Source organism: Coregonus lavaretus, assembly GCF_964263955.1.
Source record: "Coregonus lavaretus genome assembly, chromosome: 29".
NCBI classification, from domain to species: Eukaryota; Metazoa; Chordata; class Actinopteri; order Salmoniformes; family Salmonidae; genus Coregonus; species Coregonus lavaretus.
The window spans coordinates 22,281,260-22,306,705 of record NC_140016.1 but is presented as its reverse complement, the minus strand read 5'-3'; the positions used below and the strand labels follow the sequence as shown (position 1 = coordinate 22,306,705).

Genomic DNA, 25,446 nt, shown 5'->3' with positions numbered 1-25,446 from the left:
CCACATGGGAGGGTGAGTCACAGAGATTCATTAAGCCCATACTGACCACACACATACACACTCAATCTCTTTCTGTAATCCATGTACAATTCTGCTTAGCAGAGGCTCTTTTCTATCTTTCTAAAGGATGAATACCTTTTTGAAAAACGACATAACACTAACAAACATAAATAGAAGACATGAGATATGATCTTAAAAGACTTCATAAAATAGCAGCAAGCAGCGACACAAGAGGACCGTTGTACCCCGCAAAGCGGACCAGGCAGTATTTGATCATCCAGAGGAGCTCTATGTACTCCCATTCCAACACAGACAGCCGCATCACCATGGTTACCTGAGGTTCCTATGTATGCGCCTGATTGACAGTTGCTTCCTCAGCTGTTCGGGGTGAGCTCTCACAAACGACATGGAGAAGGAGATGTTCACCGTGAACAATGCGGCTACTGACTGTGGCACATTATTACTCTAACCCCAGGCATTATTACACTAACTCCAGGCATTATTACACTAACTCCAGGCATTATTACTCTAACCCCAGGCATTATTACACTAACTCCAGGCATTATTACACTAACCCCAGGCATTATTACACTAACCCCAGGCATTATTACACTAACTCCAGGCATTATTACTCTAACCCCAGGCATTATTACACTAACTCCAGGCATTATTACTCTAACTCCAGGCATTATTACACTAACTCCAGGCATTATTACACTAACTCCAGGCATTATTACTCTAACCCCAGGCATTATTACACTAACTCCAGGCATTATTACTCTAACTCCAGGCATTATTACACTAACCCCAGGCATTATTACACTAACCCCAGGCATTATTACACTAACTCCAGGCATTATTACTCTAACTCCAGGCATTATTACACTAACTCCAGGCATTATTACTCTAACTCCAGGCATTATTACACTAACTCCAGGCATTATTACTCTAACTCCAGGCATTATTACACTAACCCCAGGCATTATTACACTAACCCCAGGCATTATTACACTAACTCCAGGCATTATTACTCTAACTCCAGGCATTATTACTCTAACTCCAGGCATTATTACACTAACCCCAGGCATTATTACACTAACCCCAGGCATTATTACACTAACTCCAGGCATTATTACACTAACTCCAGGCATTATTACTCTAACTCCAGGCATTATTACTCTAACTCCAGGCATTATTACTCTAACTCCAGGCATTATTACACTAACCCCAGGCATTATTACTCTAACCCCAGGCATTATTACTCTAACTCCAGGCATTATTACTCTAACCCCAGACATTATTACTCTAACTCCAGGCATTATTACTCTAACTCCAGGCATTATTACTCTAACTCCAGGCATTATTACACTAACCCCAGGCATTATTACTCTAACTCCAGGCATTATTACTCTAACTCCAGGCATTATTACTCTAACTCCAGGCATTATTACTCTAACTCCAGGCATTATTACTCTAACTCCAGGCATTATTACACTAACTCCAGGCATTATTACTCTAACTCCAGGCATTATTACACTAACTCCAGGCATTATTACTCTAACTCCAGGCATTATTACACTAACCCCAGGCATTATTACACTAACCCCAGGCATTATTACACTAACTCCAGGCATTATTACTCTAACTCCAGGCATTATTACTCTAACTCCATGCATTATTACACTAACCCCAGGCATTATTACACTAACCCCAGGCATTATTACACTAACTCCAGGCATTATTACACTAACTCCAGGCATTATTACTCTAACTCCAGGCATTATTACTCTAACTCCAGGCATTATTACACTAACCCCAGGCATTATTACTCTAACCCCAGGCATTATTACTCTAACTCCAGGCATTATTACTCTAACCCCAGACATTATTACTCTAACTCCAGGCATTATTACTCTAACTCCAGGCATTATTACTCTAACTCCAGGCATTATTACACTAACCCCAGGCATTATTACTCTAACTACAGGCATTATTACTCTAACTCCAGGCATTATTACTCTAACTCCAGGCATTATTACTCTAACTCCAGGCATTATTACTCTAACTCCAGGCATTATTACACTAACTCCAGGCATTATTACTCTAACTCCAGGCATTATTACACTAACTCCAGGCATTATTACTCTAACTCCAGGCATTATTACACTAACCCCAGGCATTATTACACTAACCCCAGGCATTATTACACTAACTCCAGGCATTATTACTCTAACTCCAGGCATTATTACTCTAACTCCAGACATTATTACACTAACCCCAGGCATTATTACACTAACCCCAGGCATTATTACACTAACTCCAGGCATTATTACACTAACTCCAGGCATTATTACTCTAACTCCAGGCATTATTACTCTAACTCCAGGCATTATTACTCTAACTCCAGGCATTATTACACTAACCCCAGGCATTATTACTCTAACCCCAGGCATTATTACTCTAACTCCAGGCATTATTACTCTAACCCCAGACATTATTACTCTAACTCCAGGCATTATTACTCTAACTCCAGGCATTATTACTCTAACTCCAGGCATTATTACACTAACCCCAGGCATTATTACTCTAACTACAGGCATTATTACTCTAACTCCAGACATTATTACTCTAACTCCAGGCATTATTACTCTAACTCCAGGCATTATTACTCTAACCCCAGGCATTATTACACTAACCCCAGGCATTATTACACTAACCCCAGGGAGAAGTTAGCTATCCCCCTAACACCGCTCTCTATCGCTCCCTTACTGGTGAGAGGAGCTCTGGTTGAGTCTCGCTGTGTACCGACGGAATCTCGGGCTGTTGTGTGATTGGGAAACAGCTCCACATTGGGCTGTCAAACTCTCCTGCTCATCATCAGCAACAGGACAAGACTTAACCCTCACCCAGACGCAGCAACAGCACACCAGCATTCCTGTCCATCAGCCCAGCCCTCTGGAGATTAGGCAGACAGTCTCCCAGCAACTCCCTGCTAATCTGTGATAGAATAAACAAGCTGAGGAAGTCGTGAACTTAACTTTCAAACCCCTGACATCGCATCCTAAAAGAACTGATGACAGTCAGGACCCGGCAATAACAGAGGCCCAAAGTTGTCTTTCAGTAAAACAGCAGGATACAACTGAGGAGAAAATGTGAATAACCGAAGTGACAAGGAGATGTGTTTACGTTCTTTGAGTGTTGGTGCTCTCTAGTTAAAGGTGTGCGTTTGTTTTGTGTGCCAGCACACGTGTGTATGGAATCCTGATAACAGAAAAAAGGCTTAGGCAGTGAATCCCAAAGGTTACGAACACAGGGATCAAGCACTCCCTCCCTATCATGTGACTACCTCCCCCGTCGTCTTTTCATCCACGCCAGGAATGTAAACAGTTATGGTGCTGTAAAACCTTTACTCTCTATGACTGTCTATGGGCCTCTCTCTCCCGTTCACCCTGTCTCTCTCTCCTTCTCTTTCTTTGTCTCTCTCTCTCTTTGCCTCACTCACTCTCTCTCTATATCACTGCCCCAGCCACCCCCTTCCCCTCAGTGTTTTGGCTGAGGCAGCTCAGTCCTAATGCTCTGAATGGAGATGTGGGCTGTGGGGTTCAGCGGGTCGTGCTGCCCCAGTGCTCTGCTGCTCTGCTCTGGCAGTCTCCCTCTCCTCAGCCCAATAATTGGCTCTGCTTGGCTGATTAATAGTGGACACTGTGGACCACCATTTTCCATGAACACAGAGAGACAAAGTCTCAGTGGAAAACATTAGCTCCCTCTCTTTCTCTCTGGCAGGGTCACAAGCCCGTAGCGTGCAGGGCTGGCGTATACAGATGAAAGAAAGACTGCTCTCTCGTCCCTCTTTTAGTTTTCCCCTTTACATTCTCCAGTGGATTGTACCGCTACTGCCTCTCTCTCTTCTTAGACCTACTATTTCATTCTAATTCAGTGGTATTCAAACTTCTTCAGCGGGGACCCCATTTTTTCCGCCAGTATTTCTTGCGACCACACCCCAAATCTAATGACACAACCTTAAAATAATTATTCAAATAATTCAAAATTAATAGCATTTTCATCTCTTATCAAAATGTTCAAAAAAAACTATAAATACATTTACTCAATAACATTGTATCTTTCAAAACTATCTTTCTCAAAAACGTTTGTATATTGTCCCAATCTGTACTCTTAATTTTTTGTTCCCAAATATATATATATATATATATATATATATATATATATATATATATATATATATATATAAAAATTTAATGGCAACCCCACTGCAGTAGTGGGGCCGCGACCCCGACTTTGAATACCACAGTTCTAATTTGACATGGAAAAGGCGACAGACGGTTCAATATATTTCAAGCCTCTCTGAGCACCTAAGAATAAACCAGACGCAATGAATGATTAACAGTTTAGACTCACTCTGGAGTTCAACTGAACAATTACTTTGTTCTAACCTTTCCGCTGTCTCTGTCCAGACTCACTCCTATCTCTGCTATGAATGGTTTCCAGTGGCCATTGAAGACCCTGCTGCTAATGTGTATAAATCCCTGTGACCCTCTCTAAAAGCTTGCCAGGTCAAAGGTTGATCGGATTCCAGAATGAAGAACAACGTCAAGTTACTGATTAGCTCACCTGCTGCAGGCTCTGTGTTTACAGTAGCTAGTCTCTGGGAAAACAGTCCTGGCCAATAGCATTCTTTACTCTGATAGCGCCCAGTTACACAGTTCAGGTGGCGGTAATGGTCAGCTGAGACACAAACACATGCGCTGGTCATGAGGTCTCATTTGAAAAAATATATTGTATCTCAACAAGATTAACCTGGATTAATAAAGCTCACATTGCCTGTAGCAGGGCTCTCCAACCCTGTTCCTGGAGAGCTACCGTCCTGTAGGTTTTCACTCCAACCCTAATCTAGCACACCTGATTCTAATAATTAGCTGTTTGGTAAACTGAATCAGGATAGTTACACCTGGGGTTGTAGTGAAAACCTACAGGAGGGTAGCTCTCCAGGAACAGGGTTGGAGAGCCCTAGCCTATAGAAACCAGTGATATATTAAGATCTCTGCGTATGATTCCAGTGAGCTAGTAGTGCCAGTGGTGGACCTGGGTGCATGGCCTGGTTTTCCCAGAGTGCAGATGAATCACGACAGCTGCAGGAATGTCCGGTGTCTGGCGCTCCTCATTTGCTGCCCCGTGCCGGATCAGCCTCTCACTTCCCAGTACGTTTATGGTTAAGACCACGGCCCAGTGTTTATATTTACATAAGGACAGCAGCAGGCAAAACATTCCTGTGCTGCAGAGCTGTGTGTGTGAGCGATGACAGCCTCCAGTTACCCCTCCTCCCAATACTGTCTGTTCGCTTTACCCCTACAGTCTGTCTACAGCAAGACCTGGATACCAGGGTACAAACACCTGCATGCAAGCATATATGCATAAACACACACTGGCACATACACACAGGTACTGGTGGCATGTACTGTACACACACACAGGCATCCATGCACATTGACATAGATTAGACACGCATACTCTACACAATCATAAATACAGTGGCATGCACCCAGCAACATAAAGGCCTCCATGATGACATTGTGATTGATAAGGGAAGTGCAGACATTGTAGAGTGGACAGGCAACATGAATAGACACTGAGTGTACAAAACATTAAGGACACCTGCTCCTTCATTTACATTTGAGTCATTTAGCAGACACTCTTACCCAGAGTGACTTACAGTAGTGAGTGCATACATTTTTCATGCTTTTTCGTACTGGTCCCCCATGGGAATCGTACCCACAACCCTGGCGCTGCAACTGAGCCACGTGGGACCCCCAGTCTATTTCCATGACATAGACTGGCCAGGTGAATCCAGGTGAAAGCTATGATCCCTTATTGATGTCACTTGTTAAATCCACTTCAAATCAGTGTAGATGAATGGGAGGAGACCGGTTAAAGAAGGATTTTTTTGCCTTGAGACAATTGAGATATGGATTGTGTATGTATACCAGTCAGAGGGTGAATGGGCAAGACAAAATATTTAAGTGCCTTTGAACGTGGTATGGTAGAAGGTGCCAGGCACACCGTTTGTGTCACGAACTGCAATGCTGCTGGGTTATTCACGCACAACAGTTTCCTGTGTGTATCAAGAATGGTCCACCACCCAAAGGACATCCAGCCAACTTGACACAACTGTGGGAAGCATTGGAGACAACATGGGCCAGCATCCCTGTGGAACGCTTTCGACACCTTGTAGAGTCCATGTCCCGATTAATTGAGGCTTTTCTTAGGGCAAAAGGGTGGGGTGCAACTTAATATTAGGAAGGTGTCCTTAATGTTTTGTACACTCAGTGTATGACAACACATAAAAACAAATAAACTAAACAGACACAGAGATAGGTAGATGACTTAAAATACACTCATAAACAACACAGACACACACTAACAGACATTCTATCCATATATCCACTGTAAAGGTTTTCAGTAGGGAAGCTAGGACAATGACAGTGGCTTGGCTGGGGACTCAGGCCTGGGTTAAACTCAGCTCCTGACAGATGGAATTGAACAGCATGTGGGAGCGAGTGGCCCTGTCAGCCATACTGCTGTGGAGACGTGTGTCTCTGTGAAGGGCAAGTATGACTCTCTCATCTTGAACTCTCACTTAGCCGACTCTGCCTCGACCTCGCCTCAGTTCAGACTGAAGTGATGTTACTGTTTCTAATTCATATACATGATCAGTTTGATGACTGATTAAAGGTATTTAACACTATTAACACAGTATTTACAATCTTAATTAATGTGAAATGGTATTTATGAACATTTCCAATAACTGAATGGAGGTTAGAATGGAAGTCTCCGCTCTAAACAAAACAATCAATCAAATGTATTTATAACACCTTTTTACATCAGCAGATGTCACAAAGTGCTTATACATAAACCCAGCCTAAAACCTCAAAGAGCAAGCAATGCAGATGTAAAAGCACGGTGGCATGGAAAAACTCCCTAGAAAGGCAGGAACCTAGGAAGAAACCTAGAGAGGAACCAGGCTCTGAGGGGTGACCAGTCCGCTTCTGACTGTGCTCGGTAAAGATTATAAGAGTACATGGCCATTAAGGCCAGATCGTTCTTTAAGATGTTCAAACACTCATTGATGACCAGCAGGGTCAAAGAATAATCACAGTAGTTGTAGAGAGTGCAACAGGTCAGCACCTCAGGAGTAAATGTTAGTTGGCTTTTCATAGCTGAGAATTCAGAGGGAGAGGGAGAGGGAGAGAGAGAGAGAGAGAGTGTGTAGGGAAAACAACCTTTAATATGTTAACTGGAAAATACAAATGTAGTGGATGGAGAGGATGAAAGGAACATTAGTGGAACACGTTCACACTTGACTTGAGGGGGAGTTTCTGTCATTTCTTTGTCATTCCAAGGCAGGGCCGTAGCTTGTTAGTAAGGTCAGCTAAGCGTACGCAGCGATGTCTCTGGGTTAGTACCTGCCAGAGGAGGGGACAGGGCCTTGGCCAAAACAGTAGCCTGTGTCCCGGGGTGCCCCCCCACTGTAGAGACCCAGGGGGACACTGCTGTAGAGACCATGGGGAACCCCGCTGTCCCCATGTTGTTTGTGAATGACACTGTAAATAGGTTCAGGCCTGGTGGCCTGGTGGGGGAGTACAGAGATCACAATGACTGGGGCTTGAGAAGGACACAAACACAGAACACACAAACACACTTACAATACACATGACAAATACACAGGACAATACTCATACGTACGTGCACATACATAGAAACTATTACACACAAACATTGTAGAACTACACGCCCATACAGTCATTGCCACGTACTACACACATGCACACGCACCCACACACATCAACACGCACACTCACTCACACACACACAATAGCTTGGGGTATTAAGGTGATGCTGCGCCTCTTAAATCAAGCTCTGTGAATGTTGTTTCAGTGTTTGGCCAAGAGGTCGTAAGGCAGAATGAGAGACTATGTGATGAGCAGAGCCCCACCTGTTTTGAGCCCTACATTTGTAGCTTTTTTTTTTGCTTGCCTGTTTTGCATGTTATTTTGGCATTAATACGTGTCACATATCAGTTTGCAAACAGCATGGCTACCACAGCATTCTGCAGCAATACGCCATCCCATCTGGTTTGAGCTTAGTGGGACTATCATTTGTTTTTCAACAGGACAATGACCCAACACACCTCCAGGATGTGTAAGGGCTATTTGACCAAGAAGGAGAGTGATCAGATGACCTGGCCTCCACAATCACCTGACCTCAACCCAATTGAGATGGTTTGGGATGAGTTGGACTGCAGAGTGAAGGAAAAGCAGCCAACAAGGGCTCAGCATATGTGGGAACTCCTTCAAGACTGTTGGAAAAGCATTCCAGGTGAAGCTGGTTGAGAGAATGCCAAGAGTGTGCAAAGCTGTCATCAAGGCAAAGGGTGGCTATTTGAAGAATCTAAAATATAAACTATATTTTGATTTGTTTAACACTTTTTTGGTTACTACATGATTCCATATGTGTTATTTCATAGTTTTGATGTCTTCACTATTATTCTACAATGTAGAAAATAGTAAAAATAAAGAAAAACCCTTGAATGAGTATGTGTGTCCAAACTTTTGACTGGTACTGTATATTGAGTTGATAAAGCCGCATACAAACATGGTCTATTTTTTGCTTTCTTGAGTAAGGCAGCTCCAAAATGCAGGTGTTTCAGCCTAGCTCAGCGCTTTCTGTGGTGGTGGGGAATCCAGCGGAAAATACGGAGTGTAGGTGTTGGTATTGTTCTCTAGTTGCGCTGTGATTGGCTCAGTGTTCTTTCACTCATGGGGACACTACATCCCTGCCAAGTCTAAGGGTAGAGCTCGAAAATTCAAGCCCATTGGGTGCTGCCATTGAGTTACATTAGAAGTGCCCATCCAAGAAGACTTAAGGTCAATGGCCACAGATAAGATGACGTCAAATCACATTATATCTACAGTAGCTTTGATTGGACTGATCATGTCAACATCATACTTTCAAAATCTTAGCTAGCAGTCATCATCATGAATCAAGTCGACAATCTACTGGCAAATCCTTTTTAATCCTTGTCATATGAAGATAAATAATGAAGAGAAATTATAGATAAAACGTATCGGTGCTCATCGGCCATTGGACATAAACATTACATAACAAGTTGGAAATCGCAAATTCAACTATGAGTGGTTTGGAAGGAATCAGTGGCTAACTGCAAGCATTTCAAAGCAATCACTAGCCTGTTATTCAGTGGAGTGGCTGTGTGGTCGCAAATCTGGGATTAAGAGTCTCTTTTCCAAGTTTAAAATGATAAACATTCAACATTGGCCATGCTGTCAATGAAGCATGATTTGTGCCGCGCTCAAAACAACTATTAATTCGGAACTGCGAAAACTTTACTTCAGTGAGTTCAAGGCAACTGGGAACTCGGGAAAAAATGAGCTCCGACTGGGAAAATACGCTTTGAACGGTCATCCAACTCGGAATTGTAAATCCGGAACTCAGGCCTCTTTCTATAGCTACGACCTGAAGATCACTGACGTCATCATGATTCTACCTGTTTTTTTTTCAGAGTTCCCAGTATGAAAAATGTATGCACTCACTAACTGTAAGTCGCTCTGGATAAGAGCATCTGCTAAATGACTCAAATGTAAAAATGTAAAAATGTCTTGAAAGCACTATAAATCCAGAAAATGCCAGAATTTGATGTCAAAATTTGCCCACGAAGGACCGCTGCGCCACCTTCCTGTTCAAGTGAGCACAGCATAACAAGTTGAGTCCAAAAATGTATTGTATGCTGCTGCATAAATGATGTAATATGCCAGGGAGATATGTATACTGTAGCTAAGAAAGTAATACTAAGTGTATGTTGTGTAGTAAAATGTTAGTAGCCCATGTGCCTCACCCTAATAATTTGGTCTATTTTCCCCTCTTAATTTCGCCTACTGTTCTGACTTGGTGGTGCACATGTAGCCTATAGCCTGTTTTAGAGAAATGTCATCATCGAATATTGTAAGAGCTTTCATTGTCTGCTTATATGCCCCCTTATTTATCCTACGGTTCTGACTCGGTGTACAGGGAGAATACTGTAAGAACGGCTCATGTTCTGAATTCTGTCGCTGTACATTTCAAAAGTGCTGAACAAATAGTTATATTGACTACGTCTGTCCTAGCTTGCTCATTAATGTCTTAATCGAAATTACAGATTGCCTCTTATCCGCTCGTCGTCCCCTTATGCCATAGATTGTACATCTCAATTGTCAGTAGAAACCACATTTGTTTAAGCAAGTCAGCCATATCAGCTATGTTTTTTTTTTATGCAGTAAATGAGGCTGAATGAACTGTTTCGCTGCCAGACAAGGCTCCGCTGATAGCCCCAGTCTAAGGTCCTGAGCGCTCTGGAGCAGGTTTTCATCAAGGATCTCTCTGTACTTTGGTCCGTTCATCTTTGCCTCGATCCTGACTAGTTTCCCAGTCCCTGCCGCTGAAAAACATCCCCACAGCATGATGCTGCCACCACCATGCTTCACCGTAGGGATGGTGCCAGGTTTCCACCTGACGTGACGCTTGGCATTCAGGCCAAAGAGTTCAATCTTGGTTTCATCAGACCAGAGAATCTTGTTTGTCATGGTCTGAGAGTCTTTAAGTGCCTTTTGGCAAACTCCAAGTGGGCTGTCATGTGCCTTTTACTGAGGAGTGGCTCCCGTTTGGCCACTCTAACATAAAGGCCTAATTGGTGGAGTGCTGCAGAGATGGTTGTCCTTCTGGAAGGTTCTCCCATCTCCACAGAGGAACTCTAGAGCTCTGTCAGAGTGACCATCGGGTTCTTGGTCACCTCCCTGAGCAAGGCCCTTCTCCCCCGATTGCTCAGTTTGGCCAGGCAACCAGCTCTAGGAAGAGTCTTGGTGGTTCCAAACTTCTTCCATTTAAGAATGATGGAGGCCACTGTGTTCTTGGGGACCTTCAATGCTGCAGAAATGTTTTGGTACCCTTCCCCAGATCTGTGCCTCGACACAATCCTGTCTCAGAGCTCTACGGACAATTCCTTCAACCTCATGGCTTGGTTTTTGCTGTGGGACCTTATATAGACAGGTGTGTGCCTTTCCAAATCATGTCCAATCAATTGAATTTACCACAGGTGGACTCCAATCAAGTTGTAGAAACATCTCAAGGATGCTCAATGGAAACAGGATGCACCGGAGCTCAATTTCGAGTCTCATAGCAAAGGGTCTGAATAATAATGTAAATAAGGTATCTGTTTTTTGTTTTTAATACATTTGCAAACATTTCTAAAAAAACTGTTTTTCAATTTGCCATTATGGGGTATTGTGTGTAGAGTGATGATATTCTAAAATTGATTAAAAAAAAATATATATGGATGTAACGTAACAAAATCTGGAAAAAGTCAAGGGGTCTGAATACCTTCTGAAGGCACTGTACTTATCACCAAAGAAAGCCACAACACCAACACCGGGGAATGCCAGGTAAAGCAACGGTCACCACACCAAGATCAAAGAAGGAATATTCTAAAGTTCACAACAAAACCCCTTTTACTGCGCTCTCTGATGGCTCTGTGCTATTTTGTCATGAGAAGGTGACGAAGCTTAGATTGTAAAAAATACTCCTTAAAACCTACATTCACATGGTAAAAACATAATATAATTCATTTTTTTGTGAATTCTACATTATATCATCCTGTAAAAAAGATGAATGTGCTGTACAACAATGAGATAGTAAGAAAACATGCAAAAATGGTACTGACCTGGTGAAGTCTTCCTCCCCCAGCATGTGACGGGGGTCTGGGGAGTACCTGGAGGGTGTGACCTGCGGGGGCTGGCTGTAGACGGGCTTGGGCTCCATAGCTCCCATGTAGGCCATGCCTGAGTTGTGGCTGACGTGGTTGTCCACCATGGTGGGGAAGGCTGGAGGGAGGGCGGGGAGGGCCAGACCAGTAGATAGAAAGGAGGGATGATTAAAACAGTGGTCCACTGGAGGCCGCTGGAGGCCTGGGAGCAGTCTTGTCAGCAGGGATCCACTCATACAACTATCATACATGTGACGATGCCTGTTTATATGTGGTATAAAACCTTTGGCCCATAAAATACAGTATTCTCTCTACATTAGATTAGTCAGTGTGGGTGTTGTCTATACCTGAGATATAATGGATGTGTGCAGGCTACTGTGAGACCACAATAGGTTCTACACCAGTAGTTTAGAGTAGCTAAAGTTGAGAAAGTCCCCAGATTTACATTCCGTCATGGGGGGCTATAGTACTTATAACCCATGGAGGGCTACAGTCCTTATAACCCATGGGGAGAAACAGTACTTATAAACCATGGGGGGCTACAGTACTTATAAACCATGGGGGGCTACAGTACTTATAAACCATGGGGGGCTACAGTACTTATAACCCATTGGTGGCTACAGTACTTATAACCCATGGGGAGAAACAGTACTTATAAACCATGGGGGGCTACAGTACTTATAAACCATGGGGGGCTACAGTACTTATAAACCATGGGGGGCTACAGTACTTATAACCCATTGGTGGCTACAGTACTTATAACCCATGGAGGGCTACAGTACTTATAAACCATGGGTGGCTACAGTACTTCTAAACCATGGGGGGCTACAGTACTTATAAACCATGGGGGGCTACAGTACTTATAAACCATGGGGGGCTACAGTACTTATAACCCATTGGTGGCTACAGTACTTATAAACCATGGAGGGCTACAGTACTTATAAACCATGGGTGGCTACAGTACTTATAAACCATGGGTGGCTACAGTACTTATAAACCATGGAGGGCTACAGTACTTATAACCCATGCAGGGCTACAGTACTTATAAGCCATGGGGTGCTACAGCACTTATAACCAATGGAGGGCTAAAGTACTTATAACTCATGGAGGGCTACAGTACTTATAACCCTTGGCTCTAAAAATGACTATACTGTAGAACACAAGTGTCAAACTCATTTCACGGAGTGCCGAGTGTCTGCGGGTTTCACTCCTCCATGTGCCTGATTGATGAATTAAATTCACTAATTCGTAAGGAACTCCCCACACCTGGTTGTCTGAGTTTAATTGAAAGGAAAAACCAAAAACCTGCAGACACTAGGCCTAAAAATGGAATGAGTTTGACACCCCTGCTGTAGATCATACTGTCAGAGCTGGTTTAAGTCAGTATAAAGGCCTTGCTCAAACCATGGCAACCATACGTACTAAACAACAACATATACAGTCCCCCATATATCTTTTTTTTATAAATATATACTGTATATTATTTTAAATGTATACACTACCAGTCAAAAGTTTGGACACACATACTCATTCAAGGGTTTTTCTTTATTTTTACTATTTTCTACATTGTAGAATAATAGTGAAGGCATCAAAACCATGAAATAACACATATGGAATCATGTAGTAACCAAAAAAGTGTTAAACAAATCAAAATATATTTTATATTTGAGATTCTTCAAAGTAGCCACCCTTTGCCTTGATGACAGCTTTGCACACTCTTGGCATTCTATCAACCAGCTTCATGAGGTAGTCACCTGGAATGCATTTCAATTAACAGGTTTGCCTTCTTAAAAGTTAATTTGTGGAATTTCTTTCCTTCTTAATGCGTTTGAGCCAATCAGTTGTGTTGTGACAAGGTAGGGGGGTATACAGAAGATAGCCCTATTTGGTAAAAGACCAAGTCCATATTATGGCAAGAACAGCTCAAATAAGCAAAGAGAAACGACAGTCCATTATTACTTTAAGACATGAAGATCAGTCAATACGGAACATTTCAAGAACTTTGAAAGTTTCTTCAAGTGCAGTCGCAAAAACCATCAAGTGCTATGATGAAACTGGCTCTCATGAGGACCGCTACAGGAATGGAAGACTCAGAGTTACCTCTGCCGCAGAGGATAAGTTCATTAGAGTTACCAGCCTCAGAAATTGCAGCCCAAATAAATGCTTCACAGAGTTCAAGTCACAAACACATCTCAACATCAACTGTTCAGAGGGGAATGTGTGCATCAGGCCTTCATGGTCGAATTGCTGCAAAGAAACCACTACTAAAGGACCCCAATAAGAAGAAGAGACCTGCTTGGGCCAAGAAACACAAGGAATGGACATTAGACCGGTGGAAATCTGTCCTTTGGTCTGGAGTCCAAAATTGACCGCTATGTCTTTGTGAGGCGCGGTGTGGGTGAACGGATGATCTCTGCATGTGTAGTTCCCACCGTAAAGCATGGAGGAGGAGGTGTTACGATGTGGGGGTGCTTTGCTGGTGACACTGTCTGTGATTTATTTAGAATTCAAGGCACACTTAACCAGCATGGCTACCACAGCATTCTGCAGCGATACACCATCCCATCTGGTTTGTCCTGTTTTTCAACAGGACAATGACCCAACACACCTCCAGGCTGTGTAAGGGCTATTTTACCAAGAAGGAGAGTGATGGTTGCTGCATCAGATGACCTGGCCTCCACAATCCCCCGACCTCAACCCAATTGAGATGGTTTGGGATGAGTCGGACCACAGTGCAGGAAAAGCAGCCAACAAGTCCTCGGCATATGTGGGAACTCCATCAAGACTGTTGGAAAAGCATTCCAGGTGAAGATGGTTGAGAGAATGCCAAGAGTGTGCAAAGCTGTCATCAAGGCAAAGGGTGGTTATTTGAAGAATCTCAAATATAAAATATATTTTGATTTGTTTAACACTTTTTTGGTTACTACATGATTCCATATGTGTTATTTCATGGTTTTGAGGCCTTCACTATTATTCTACAATGTAGAAAATAGTAAAAATAAAGAAAAACCCTTGAATGAGTAGGTGTGTCCAAACTTTTGACTGGTAGCATATACAGTGGGGAGAACAAGTATTTGATACACTGCCGATTTTGCAGGTTTTCTTACTTATAAAGCATGTAGAGGTCTGTAATTTTTATCATATGTACACTTCAACAGTGAGAGACGGAATCTAAAAAAAAAATCCAGAAAATCACATTGTATGATTTGTAAGTAATTAATTTGCATTTTACTGCATGACATAAGTATTTGATACATCAGAAAAGCAGAACTTAATATTTGGTACAGAAATCTTTGTTTGCAATTACAGAGATCATACGTTTCCTGTAGGTCTTGACCAGGTTTGCACACACTGCAGCAGGGATTTTGGCCCACTCCTCCATACAGACCTTCTCCAGATCCTTCAGGTTTCGGGGCTGTCGCTGGGCAATACGGACTTTCAGCTCCCTCCAAAGATGTTCTATTGGGTTCAGGTCTGGAGACTGGCTAGGCCACTCCAGGACCTTGAGATGCTTCTTACGGAGCCACTCCTTAGTTGCCCTGGCTGTGTGTTTCGGGTCGTTGTCATGCTGGAAGACCCAGCCATGACCCATCTTCAATGCTCTTACTGAGGGAAGGAGGTTGTTGGCCAAGATCTCGTGATACATGGCCCCATCCAACCTCCCCTCAATACGGTGCAGTCATCCTGTCCCCTTTGCAGAAAAGCATCCCCAAAGAATGATGTCTCCACCTCCATGCTTCACGGTTGGGATGGTGTTCTTGGGGTTGTACTCATCCTTCTTCTTCCTCCAAACACGGCGAGTGGAGTTTAGACCAAAAAGCTATATTTTTGTCTCATCAGACCACATGACCTTCTCCCATTCCTCCTCTGGATCATCCAGATGGTCATTGGCAAACTTCAGATGGGCCTGGACATGCGCTGGCTTGAGCAGGGGGACCTTGCGTGTGCTGCAGGATTTTAATCCATGACGGTGTAGTGTGTTACTAATGGTTTTCTTTGAGACTGTGGTCCCAGCTCTCTTCAGGTCATTGACCAGGTCCTGCCGTGTAGTTCTGGGCTAATCCCTCACCTTCCTCATGATCATTGATGCCCCACGAGGTGAGATCTTGCATGCAGCCCCAGTGCGAGGGTGATTGACCGTCATCTTGAACTTCTTCCATTTTTTAATAATTGCACCAACAGTTGTTGCCTTCTCACCAAGCTGCTTGCCTATTGTCCTGTAGCCCATCCCAGCCTTGTGCAGGTCTACACTTTTATCCCTGATGTCTTACACAGCTCTCTGGTCTTGGCCATTGTGGAGAGGTTGGAGTCTGTTTGATTGAGTGTGTGGACAGGTGTCTTTTATACAGGTAACGAGTTCAAACAGGTGCAGTTAATACAGGTAATGAGTGGAGAACAGGAGGGCTTCTTAAAGAAAAACTAACAGGTCTGTGAGAGCCGGAATTCTTACTGGTTGGTAGATGATCAAATACTTATGTCATGCAATAAAATGCAAATTAATTACTTACAAATCATACAATGTGATTTTCTGGATTTTTGTTTTAGATTCCATCTCTCACAGTTGAAGTGTACCTATGATAATAATTACAGACCTCTACATGCTTTGTAAGTAGGAAAACCTGCAAAATCGGCAGTGTATCAAATACTTGTTATCCCCACTGTATATACACTACCGTTCAAAAGTTTGGGGTCACTTAGAAATGTCCTTGTTTTCGAAAGGAAAGCAATTTTTTTGCCCATTAAAATAACATCAAATTGATCAGAAATACAGTGTAGACATTGTTAACGTTGTAAATGGCTATTGTAGCTGGAAACTGCAGATTTTTAATGGAATATATACATATGCGTACAGAGGACCATTATCAGCAACCATCAGAACAAGAATAGACTGACGAGTTTCAGAAGAAAGTTATTTGTTTCTGGTCATTTTGAGCCTGTAATCGAACCCACAATTGCTGATGCTCCAGATACTCAACTAGTCTCAAGAAGGCCAGTTTTATTGCTTCTTTAATCAGCACAACAGTTTTCAGCTGTGCTAACATAATTGCAAAAGGGTTTTCTAATGATCAATTAGCCTTTTAAAATGATAAACTTGTATTAGCAAACACAACTTGCCATTGGAACACAGGACTGATGGTTGCTGATAATGGGCCTCTGTACGCCTATGTAGATATTCCATTAAATATCAGCCGTTTCCAGCTACAATAGCCATTTACAACATTAACAATGTCTACACTGTATTTCGGATCAATTTGATGTTATTTTAATGGACAAAAAATTGCTTTCCTTTCAAAAACAAGGACATTTCTAAGTGACCCCAAACTTTTGAACGATAGTTTAAATTTATTATTTTAAATATATTTTCCTTTATTATTATTATTCCCCCTCCTCTAATTTGAGTAAACTAATGGACAACAACACTTAAACTTCTACTTCCAGCTTATAAATACTACATACATTTTACGGACACAGTACATTTAAATTAGTTATCTTTTGTTTGTTTTAATATACAGTGCTACTGTACAGGCCCTTTGATAATAAACCACTAGTTGACATGCATATTGTTTGGTGCAATATAGTATATGTGTAATAATTACATACAGTCAAGTACAGGTATGTGTGTGTGAGTGTGTGGTTCTTCTGTAAATCGATGTGTGTGGCTGGCAGGAGCCCCAGGCCGTGGGTTCTCCTGAGCAGGCATGTGGTATGTGAGAAAGCCTCCGCACTCAGTGGGAGAGACAGAGAGACAGACAGACAGAGCTGTTGCTGTGGGCAGCGGTGTGTGTGCACCATGTAGGAGTCTGGGCACAGCCGCGCAGAGGAGAACACACTGAAACAGCTCTACCACTCACTAAGATCATCTATAAACATCCCTGTTACAGGGACAATGATGTGCACCTAGAGTTAACACTAATCAACAGAGCATTCTTCACACTGTTGCTGGGGTTTGTTTTTGAGGTTGAGGTATGAAATGATAATGAGCGTTGTGAATAGAGACCACCAGTGTTATTACTGCAGGGTTCCTGTGGTCTTCCATTAAAACAAAGTGTGTGCCGGTACCATTGAGGCATTGCCTGGGATATAAAAGTGTAGTTGGATGCATTGTAAGCAGTATGAGGGTAGGAGAGGAGTGGGAGTGTTTAGTTTGAGCCATAGGGGACTACAGTTGCTAGCAGAAGAAGGTACGTACTACTGGAGTAGTCCGGAGGGGCGTACATGTCGTTGAGGTGTACAGGTCCGGGCTTGGCCACCTTGAGGTAGACCATGTCAGAGGTGTTCTTCAGCGCCGCCACCGCCTCCTCGTGACGCACGTCCTGCAGGATGATGTTGTTCACCTGGAGCAAACAGACCACAGTGAAATCCTCAGGTCCACAACACTGAGGCTTATAGCTACCTCTCTTAGTTTGCCTGAGCCACACCCAAATCAATCATACACTACTGTTGCTGTGTCCTACTTAGATACAGCATGTGATATGCGAGCATAAGATGGCGCCGACGGAGATGGTCCAACCCGACTGACTCGGTACCCCTGGTATATAACCTCCTTATTGTTATTTATTGTGTTACTATAAAAAAAAAAAAAATTGCTCATTTTCTTACTTTTTAACTCTGCATTGTTGGGAAAGGGCTTGCGAGTAAACATTTCACGATAAAGTCACAGGAAAGTCTGTTGTATTCGGGGCATGTGAGAAATAGAATTGGATTTGATTTGATAATATTTCCAAGGTTTTGAAGAGAGTTGTTCCATATAAGAAGCGAGAGATTACTTACTTAAGGAACCACCACGTCTGCATCATTGTGTCTACAGATAAAATTATGGATTTGGGCAAACACTTTAATCAAATAGCACAAACGATCAATACGGCTGTCCGTCCAGAAGTGTACTGTGATGAAAACAGTGCGGCGGGGATTCAATGTTGGGCAGCTGTAGTCACTCACAGCTCTCCCCACACAAAGGTAGCAGTGCTTTAATGACTTTGTTTTTATGTATGACAGCCTTAAACACATCTCATATTTTTCAAACAGCGTTGTCAATCATTCAGCCTGGCAGGTGGTTCTCTTTATGTTCTACCAGTGTGGCACAGAATATGCCCGGGGAGCAGCCGGGCTGTTTGTGCCCCGTCTCCAGCACCGTATCAATCACACACATGGAAATAAACGCTGATGAGTGTCGCCTCGCCTGGCTCTCTTGAGGAACGGCCAGGGATGGGCACAGAGAGGCACCCACCAAAGTGGCAGTGTCCTGATGTGTGCAGGGTATGAATGTAGGTGGGGATGGAGAGTAAAGACCACATAAAAAAGAACTCTGGCACTGCTCTGCAAGCAGCCATGGACACGAGTACTGCCCAACTTTATTTGTTTGTTTTGTCACAAACTAGGGAAAGTAATGCACACTATTTTGCATTTAACGCACGAGTGACTGGCATGGATTACTGGACTACTACTAACATGGCTGATTATATTCAGCGTCACGCAATGTTCCACTGCTACGATGCTGCACTTGGCACAGGGTGATCGGGCTTCATGGACATACACCAGGAAGGAGCTCCCAGCACTACGGGACTACGGAGATCAATCGCTCAAAGCCTAAATCTTGAGACTGGCCAAGACAGCAGGGAAGATTATAGGCATGATACTTCCCTCCTCTCTCCAGGACATTTTCCAGGAGACCATCATCAGACAGGCACTGAACGCAGAGTTCCAGCTGATGCCATCGAGGAGGCTACATGGTGCCTATATGCAGGCTGAACAGATATAAACTGTAGGCCTTCATCATGTGGAACTGCCCGCTAGTCACAGCCTTGCCTGACATGAACTTATTCACTTTTTGTGTGGGTGGGGAGGGGGTGTGTATGATGGGGTTTTGTGTCAATTGATGCTATGTATTTATGTGGAAGCAGCAGCACTCTATCGTCCAAGTCAAATTTCTCCTCAGGGACAATAAAGTATATCTTAACATTACAATAAGAGAATGAAGAGTGTTCTTGGGCATCCATTAGAGCTCAGTATCTGTGTGACTGACTGGGTATGGAACAAGACTGTGTTAGGCTGCTGAGCTTAAGTCTAGGCATTCCCTCTGGCTTCACCAAACCACCTCTGCTACATCAAAGCAGGGGTAAGCTCAGTTAATGAACGAAGGTCAAGAGTAGATGTGGTCTTACAGCTAGCAGGCGGTCTCCGGTCTGCAGCCGTCCGTCTTTCTGCGCGGCCCCGCCCTCGATGATCTTTGTGATGTAGATGCTGTTGTCTCCAGGGATGTGCTGGTTGCCGATCCCCCCAGCAATGCTGAAGCCAAGGCCTGGGGGTGAGAAGCACACAGAGGACAGTCAGTACTGGTTCACAGGCTGATCTCTAGGGGTTGGGGTCAATTCCACGTCCTTTTAGACAGCTAAGTGAAGAATAGAAAATAGCAGAAAATCTTCAATTCAAGTTCTCGGAAATACTCTCAATTTATGTTCCAATTTCAGAGTTGAACTAGAATTTCCCAAGGAAACAGGGGTTTTGTTAAGTTTTAGGGGCCTAGAAAATCCTGTCCCTCACAATGAGGATTCATTCATGTATGTAGTATATATCGCTGACCTTTGGGCCCCTTCAGCAGGTTGATCTCCAGGATGGTCTCAGGAGGGGCCTGTCTTCTCCTGACCAGCAGCCTGACCACAGGGCCAGCCTCTTTCAGGGCCTCCACCGCCCGGCTGTGGACCACCTCAGACACATCCACCTCGTTCACACGCAGCACACAGTCATTCACCCTGGGGAGACGAGGGGAAACAACGTTCATATTTTACAATGCTGTTAGTACTGTAAAAACACATACATGCACCCCCTGTCAATCCACAGGCTCTACAATATGGATTGAATCAACTGTTAGTCATACTGCTAGTCAAATGCATGCAAAAATAGAGTGTGGGCACACACACACAATCAAACACATAGGCCAGCCGCACACCAAAAGCACTCAATATCATTTTTTTTTTTGGCCTTTGGTTTCCCAGTGAATCATAACTTAGTGGAAACACAAACAGAGCCCGGGGGCAGAGGGCTGTAGAGACACACACACACACACACACACACAGAGCTCTGGCTGCCTGGCGGGACGTGGTGGAGTGAGAGAGAGAGAGAGAAAAAGAGAGCGAGAGAAGGAAAGAGAGAGTGGGACTAACTCACCCCAGCCTGCCGTCCATAGCTGCAGCTCCTCCAGGGATAATCTTGGTGATGAAGATCCCTGGGTCATCTGGTATGTGTGGATTGTCCATCCCCCCAGCGATGCTGAAGCCCAGGCCAGAGTTACCCTGCAGAGCGGTTATGAGGCAGGGATCTTCTTTTTATCTTATGTTTGTTGTGTAGTAAATATTTCAGCTTTTATTTTCATTGTTTTTTATTTGTTTTTCCCTGTGAAGCACATTGCGTTGCATTCCATGTCTGAAATGTGCTGTATAAATAAAGCTTGATTTGATTACACATACAATAGAGAGGCACAATAGACACACACACGAGTGTTCAGCTGTGCACATGTTCACACACAGACACGTGCACGCAAGCACACATAGCTCTACTGCATAAGTGATGGGTTGCGTTCCACTCTAGGAGTGTGGACTCAAGGTCAGTGGGAGAAGGGGCTTCTTAATGGTATTGCAGTCTCAGGGGAACATGAGATCTATGCAGACTGCTCGGGGGAATTCAACATTGCTGATGACCATGGCACTTTCTCATACGTGTGTGTGCATTTTCCTCCCATTCAATGTACTTTATACTATACTGAACAAAAATATAAACGCAACATGTAAAGTGTTGGTCCCATGTTTCATGAGCTGAAATGAAAGATCCCAGAAATGTTCCATATGCACAAAAAGCTTATTTCTATTAAATGTTGTGAACAAATTTGTTTACATCCCTGTTAGTGAGTGTTTCACCTTTGCCAAGATAATCCATCCACCTGACAGTTGTGGCATATCAAGAAGCTGATTAAACAGCATGATCATTACACAGGTGCACCTTGTGCTGGGGACAATGAAAGGCCACTTTAAAATGCAGTTTTGTCGCACAACACAATGCCACAGATGTCCGGCTTCTTCACCTGAGGGATCGCCTGGCTCCCCAGTGGGTGGGTCTGGCTGACAAGTGGGTGGGCCTATGCCCTCCCAGGCCCACCCATGCCCACACATGGTTGCACCCCTGCCCAGTCACGTGAAATCCATAGATTAGGGCCTAATGAATTAATTTCAATTGACTGATTTCCTTATATGAACTGTAACTCAGTAAAATCTTTGAAATTGTTGCATGTTGCGTTACTATTTTTGTTCAGTATAGATACATCAGGTCACTTAATTCAATTCTAAATGTATGTAAGACAAAGTGTGGGGGGGGGGGGATTCATAGGTGGAAGACAATATGAGTCAGGGAAGTTTCATTTCTTTTCTTCTCTCCATCTATATGCACCCCCATCCCCCACCTCTCCCTCAGCATGACAAAGCACCCATTTGGATCCAGTGGGCCCAGGCGTGCTGTTCTATCTGACAGCCATAGCTGCAGAGACAGGCTCCAAACAAGACAGCTGAGAAAAGACTTCACTTTATTATTTTCTATTATTAATAAGCAACCGTCGCAACCAATTAGGACAGAGGGAGGCTGAGGCCTCCCAGTACGCTGCTCCCGTTCCAAAAGGAGTGCACTGGGCCCGACCACCAAATGTTCCCCACCCACAGACCTTTTAAAGTGTGATTTTATCTAGTTTATTTAAGCCTCTGCATGCAGAAATGCCACTCAAGAGCGGGAGATGGAGAAAGCAGCTCTGCATCTAGCTGCTGGTGGAATAACAAGAGCAGGAACATACAGGATGTCTGCACTCCACTATAGACTGAACTCTGCCACTGACAAGTGCAACTGTCAAGGGTTCTGAGAGTGTGTGTATATGGGGAGATGACGTAAGAACTATTTCATATGTGTGCTGTTTAAAGATGCAGTGTGAGGCCTATAAGGGTCTGACGATGACGACATGCAGCAAGATTATATAAAAAGGATGCCTCTTTGTCGAATCTCTGCATATGGTCAGATATAGGCCCGCTGTTACAAAGACCGACGTATACTGATGTCATAATCTTTACCACTTACATATAGAATGACTATATGTAAGATATTCAAAATGTCATATGTGATAGAGAAATAATTTGCTTTGATTTTCTATAAATATACTGGACAAAAATATAAACGCAACATGTAACAATTTAAAAGATTTTACTGAGTTACAGTTCATAGAAGGAAATCAGTCAATTTAAATTAATTCATTAGGCCCTAATCTATGGATTTCACATGACTGGGCAGGGTTGCAGCCATGGGTGGGCCTGGGAGGGCATAGGCCCACCCACTTGGCAGCCAGACCCACCCACTGGGGAGCCAGGCCCAGCCAATTATAAATAGTTTTTCCCCACAAAAGGGCTTTATTACAGACAGAAATATCCTCAGCAGCCCCCCACCAACCCTCCCTCAGACGATCCCACAGGTGAAAAAGCCGGATGTAGAGGTCCTGGGCTGGCATGGTTACACATGGTCTGTGGTTGTGAGGCTGGTTGGATGTACTGCCAAATTCTCTAAAACGACATTGGACGCAGATTATGGTAGAGAAATTAACATTAAATTATCTGGCAACAGCTCTGGTGTTCATTCCTGCAGTCAGCATGCCAATTGCACGCTTCCTCAAAACTTGAGACATCTGTGGCATTGTGTTGTGTGACAAAACTGCACATTTTAAAGTGGCATTTTATTGTCCCCAGCACAAGGGGCACCTGTGTAATGATCATGCTGTTTAATCATCTTCTTGATATGTCACACCTGTCAGGTGGATGGATTATCTTGGCAAAGGAGAAATGCTCACTAATAGGAATGTAAACTAATTTGTGCACAACATTTTAGAGAAATATGTTTTTTGTGCGCATGGAACATTTCTGGGATCTTTTACTTCAGCTCATGAAACATGGGACCAACACTTGAGTTTATATTTTTGTTCAGTGTATATGCAACATTTACTGTCCTGAGAAACCTTAAAGCCAAAGAGAGCTGCTTACTGCCATCTAGTGGGAAAAGCTCATGTGTTTAACAAAAGGCTTTGAAAAGAACACATATGATCACAAGACAAGAACATAATAAGTGGTTCTAAAGGTTTTAGTGAACCTCACCCTCTCCAAGATGATCTCTTCATATTTATACATCCCATCACTGCCATTTACCTGTCAACACAGAACACATACAGGTCAGTTACATCATCATCATCATCATCATCATCATCATCATCATCATCATCATCATCCCACATGAAAACATCCTACAAATAATTTAAAACAGAAAAGGATAACAGAACATTGACTGTAATCTTTCATCTCAATATAATCATTTTTAATTACCATAGAATTTAACATAGACATACAGGTAACTGCCAAAATAAAGGAAACACTTGCGTAAATGAGGGATACATAGTATATTGAAAGCAAGTGCTTCCACACAGGTGTGGTTCCTGAGTTAATTAAGCAATTAACATCCCATCTTGCTTAGGGTCATGTATAAAAATGCTGGGCAGGCCATTAGTTTGGCTACCATGACTAGAAGAAGAGATCTCAGTGACTTTGAAAGAGGGGTCTCAAAGGAGCATAGGGGGTTTAAAGGGTGTGTGTGTGTCTCAGTCACCAGATCTCAACCCGTTTGAACACTTATGGGAGATTCTGGAGCGGCGCCTGAGACAGCGTTTTCCACCACCATCAACAAAACACCAAATGACGGAATTTCTTGTGGAAGAATGAATCCCTCAAATAGAGTTCCAGACACTTGTAGAATCTATGCCAAGGTGGATTGAAGCTTTTCTGGCAGCTTGTGTTGGCCCAACGCCCTACTAAGACACGTTTTGTTGATGTTTCCTTTATTATGGCTGTTACAGTGCCTTCAGAAATACCCCTTGACTTATTCCACATTTTGTTGTGTTACAGCCTGAATTTAAAATGTATTAAATGCATGTTTTTCTCTCACCCATCTACACACAATAACCCATAATGACAAAGTGAAAACATGTTTAGAAATTTGTTTGAAATACAGAAATATCTAATTTACATACAGTTGAAGTCAGAAGTTTACATACACCTTAGCCAGATATATTTAAACTAATTTTTTTCACAATTCCTGACATTTAATCCTAGTAATAATTCTCTGTCTTAGGTCAGTTAGGATCACCACTTTATTTTAAGGATGTGAAAATGTTAGAATAATATTAGAGAGAATGATTTATTTCAGTTTTTATTCCTTTCATCACATTCCCAGTGGGTCAGAAGTTTACATACACTCAATTAGTATTTGGTAGCATTGCCTTTAAATTGTTTAACTTGGGTCAAACGTTTCGGGTAGCCTTCCACAAGCTTCCCACAATAAGTTGGGTGAATTTTGGCCCATTCCTCCTGACAGAGCTGGTGTAACTGAGTCAGCTTTGTAGGCCTCCTTGCTCGCACACGCTTTTTCAGTTCTGCCCACACATTTTCTATATGATTGAGGTCAGGGCTTTGTGATGGCCACTCCAATACCTTGACTTTGTTGTCCTTAAGCCATTTTGCCACAACTTTGGAAGTATGCTTGCGGTCATTGTCCAT

The 25,446-nt window shown here is 43.1% G+C and overlaps 1 protein-coding gene across 2 annotated transcripts in view; it reads right to left on the bottom strand.

Moving 5' to 3' along the window:
* The window catches only part of LOC311105075 (disks large homolog 3-like), a 138,075-nt gene that overhangs the window by 22,683 nt on the left and 89,946 nt on the right, over positions 1-25,446 (bottom strand). For both annotated transcript variants that reach the window (XM_084147069.1, XM_084147070.1), the window contains exons 6-11: positions 23,995-24,045; positions 20,990-21,114; positions 20,405-20,574; positions 19,987-20,123; positions 18,015-18,159; positions 11,783-11,942 (exon numbers count right to left, since the gene is read on the bottom strand). In XM_084147069.1, coding sequence (XP_084003195.1) covers positions 11,783-11,942; positions 18,015-18,159; positions 19,987-20,123; positions 20,405-20,574; positions 20,990-21,114; positions 23,995-24,045 — 788 coding nt within the window. The remainder of the gene's footprint in view (positions 1-11,782; positions 11,943-18,014; positions 18,160-19,986; positions 20,124-20,404; positions 20,575-20,989; positions 21,115-23,994; positions 24,046-25,446) is intronic.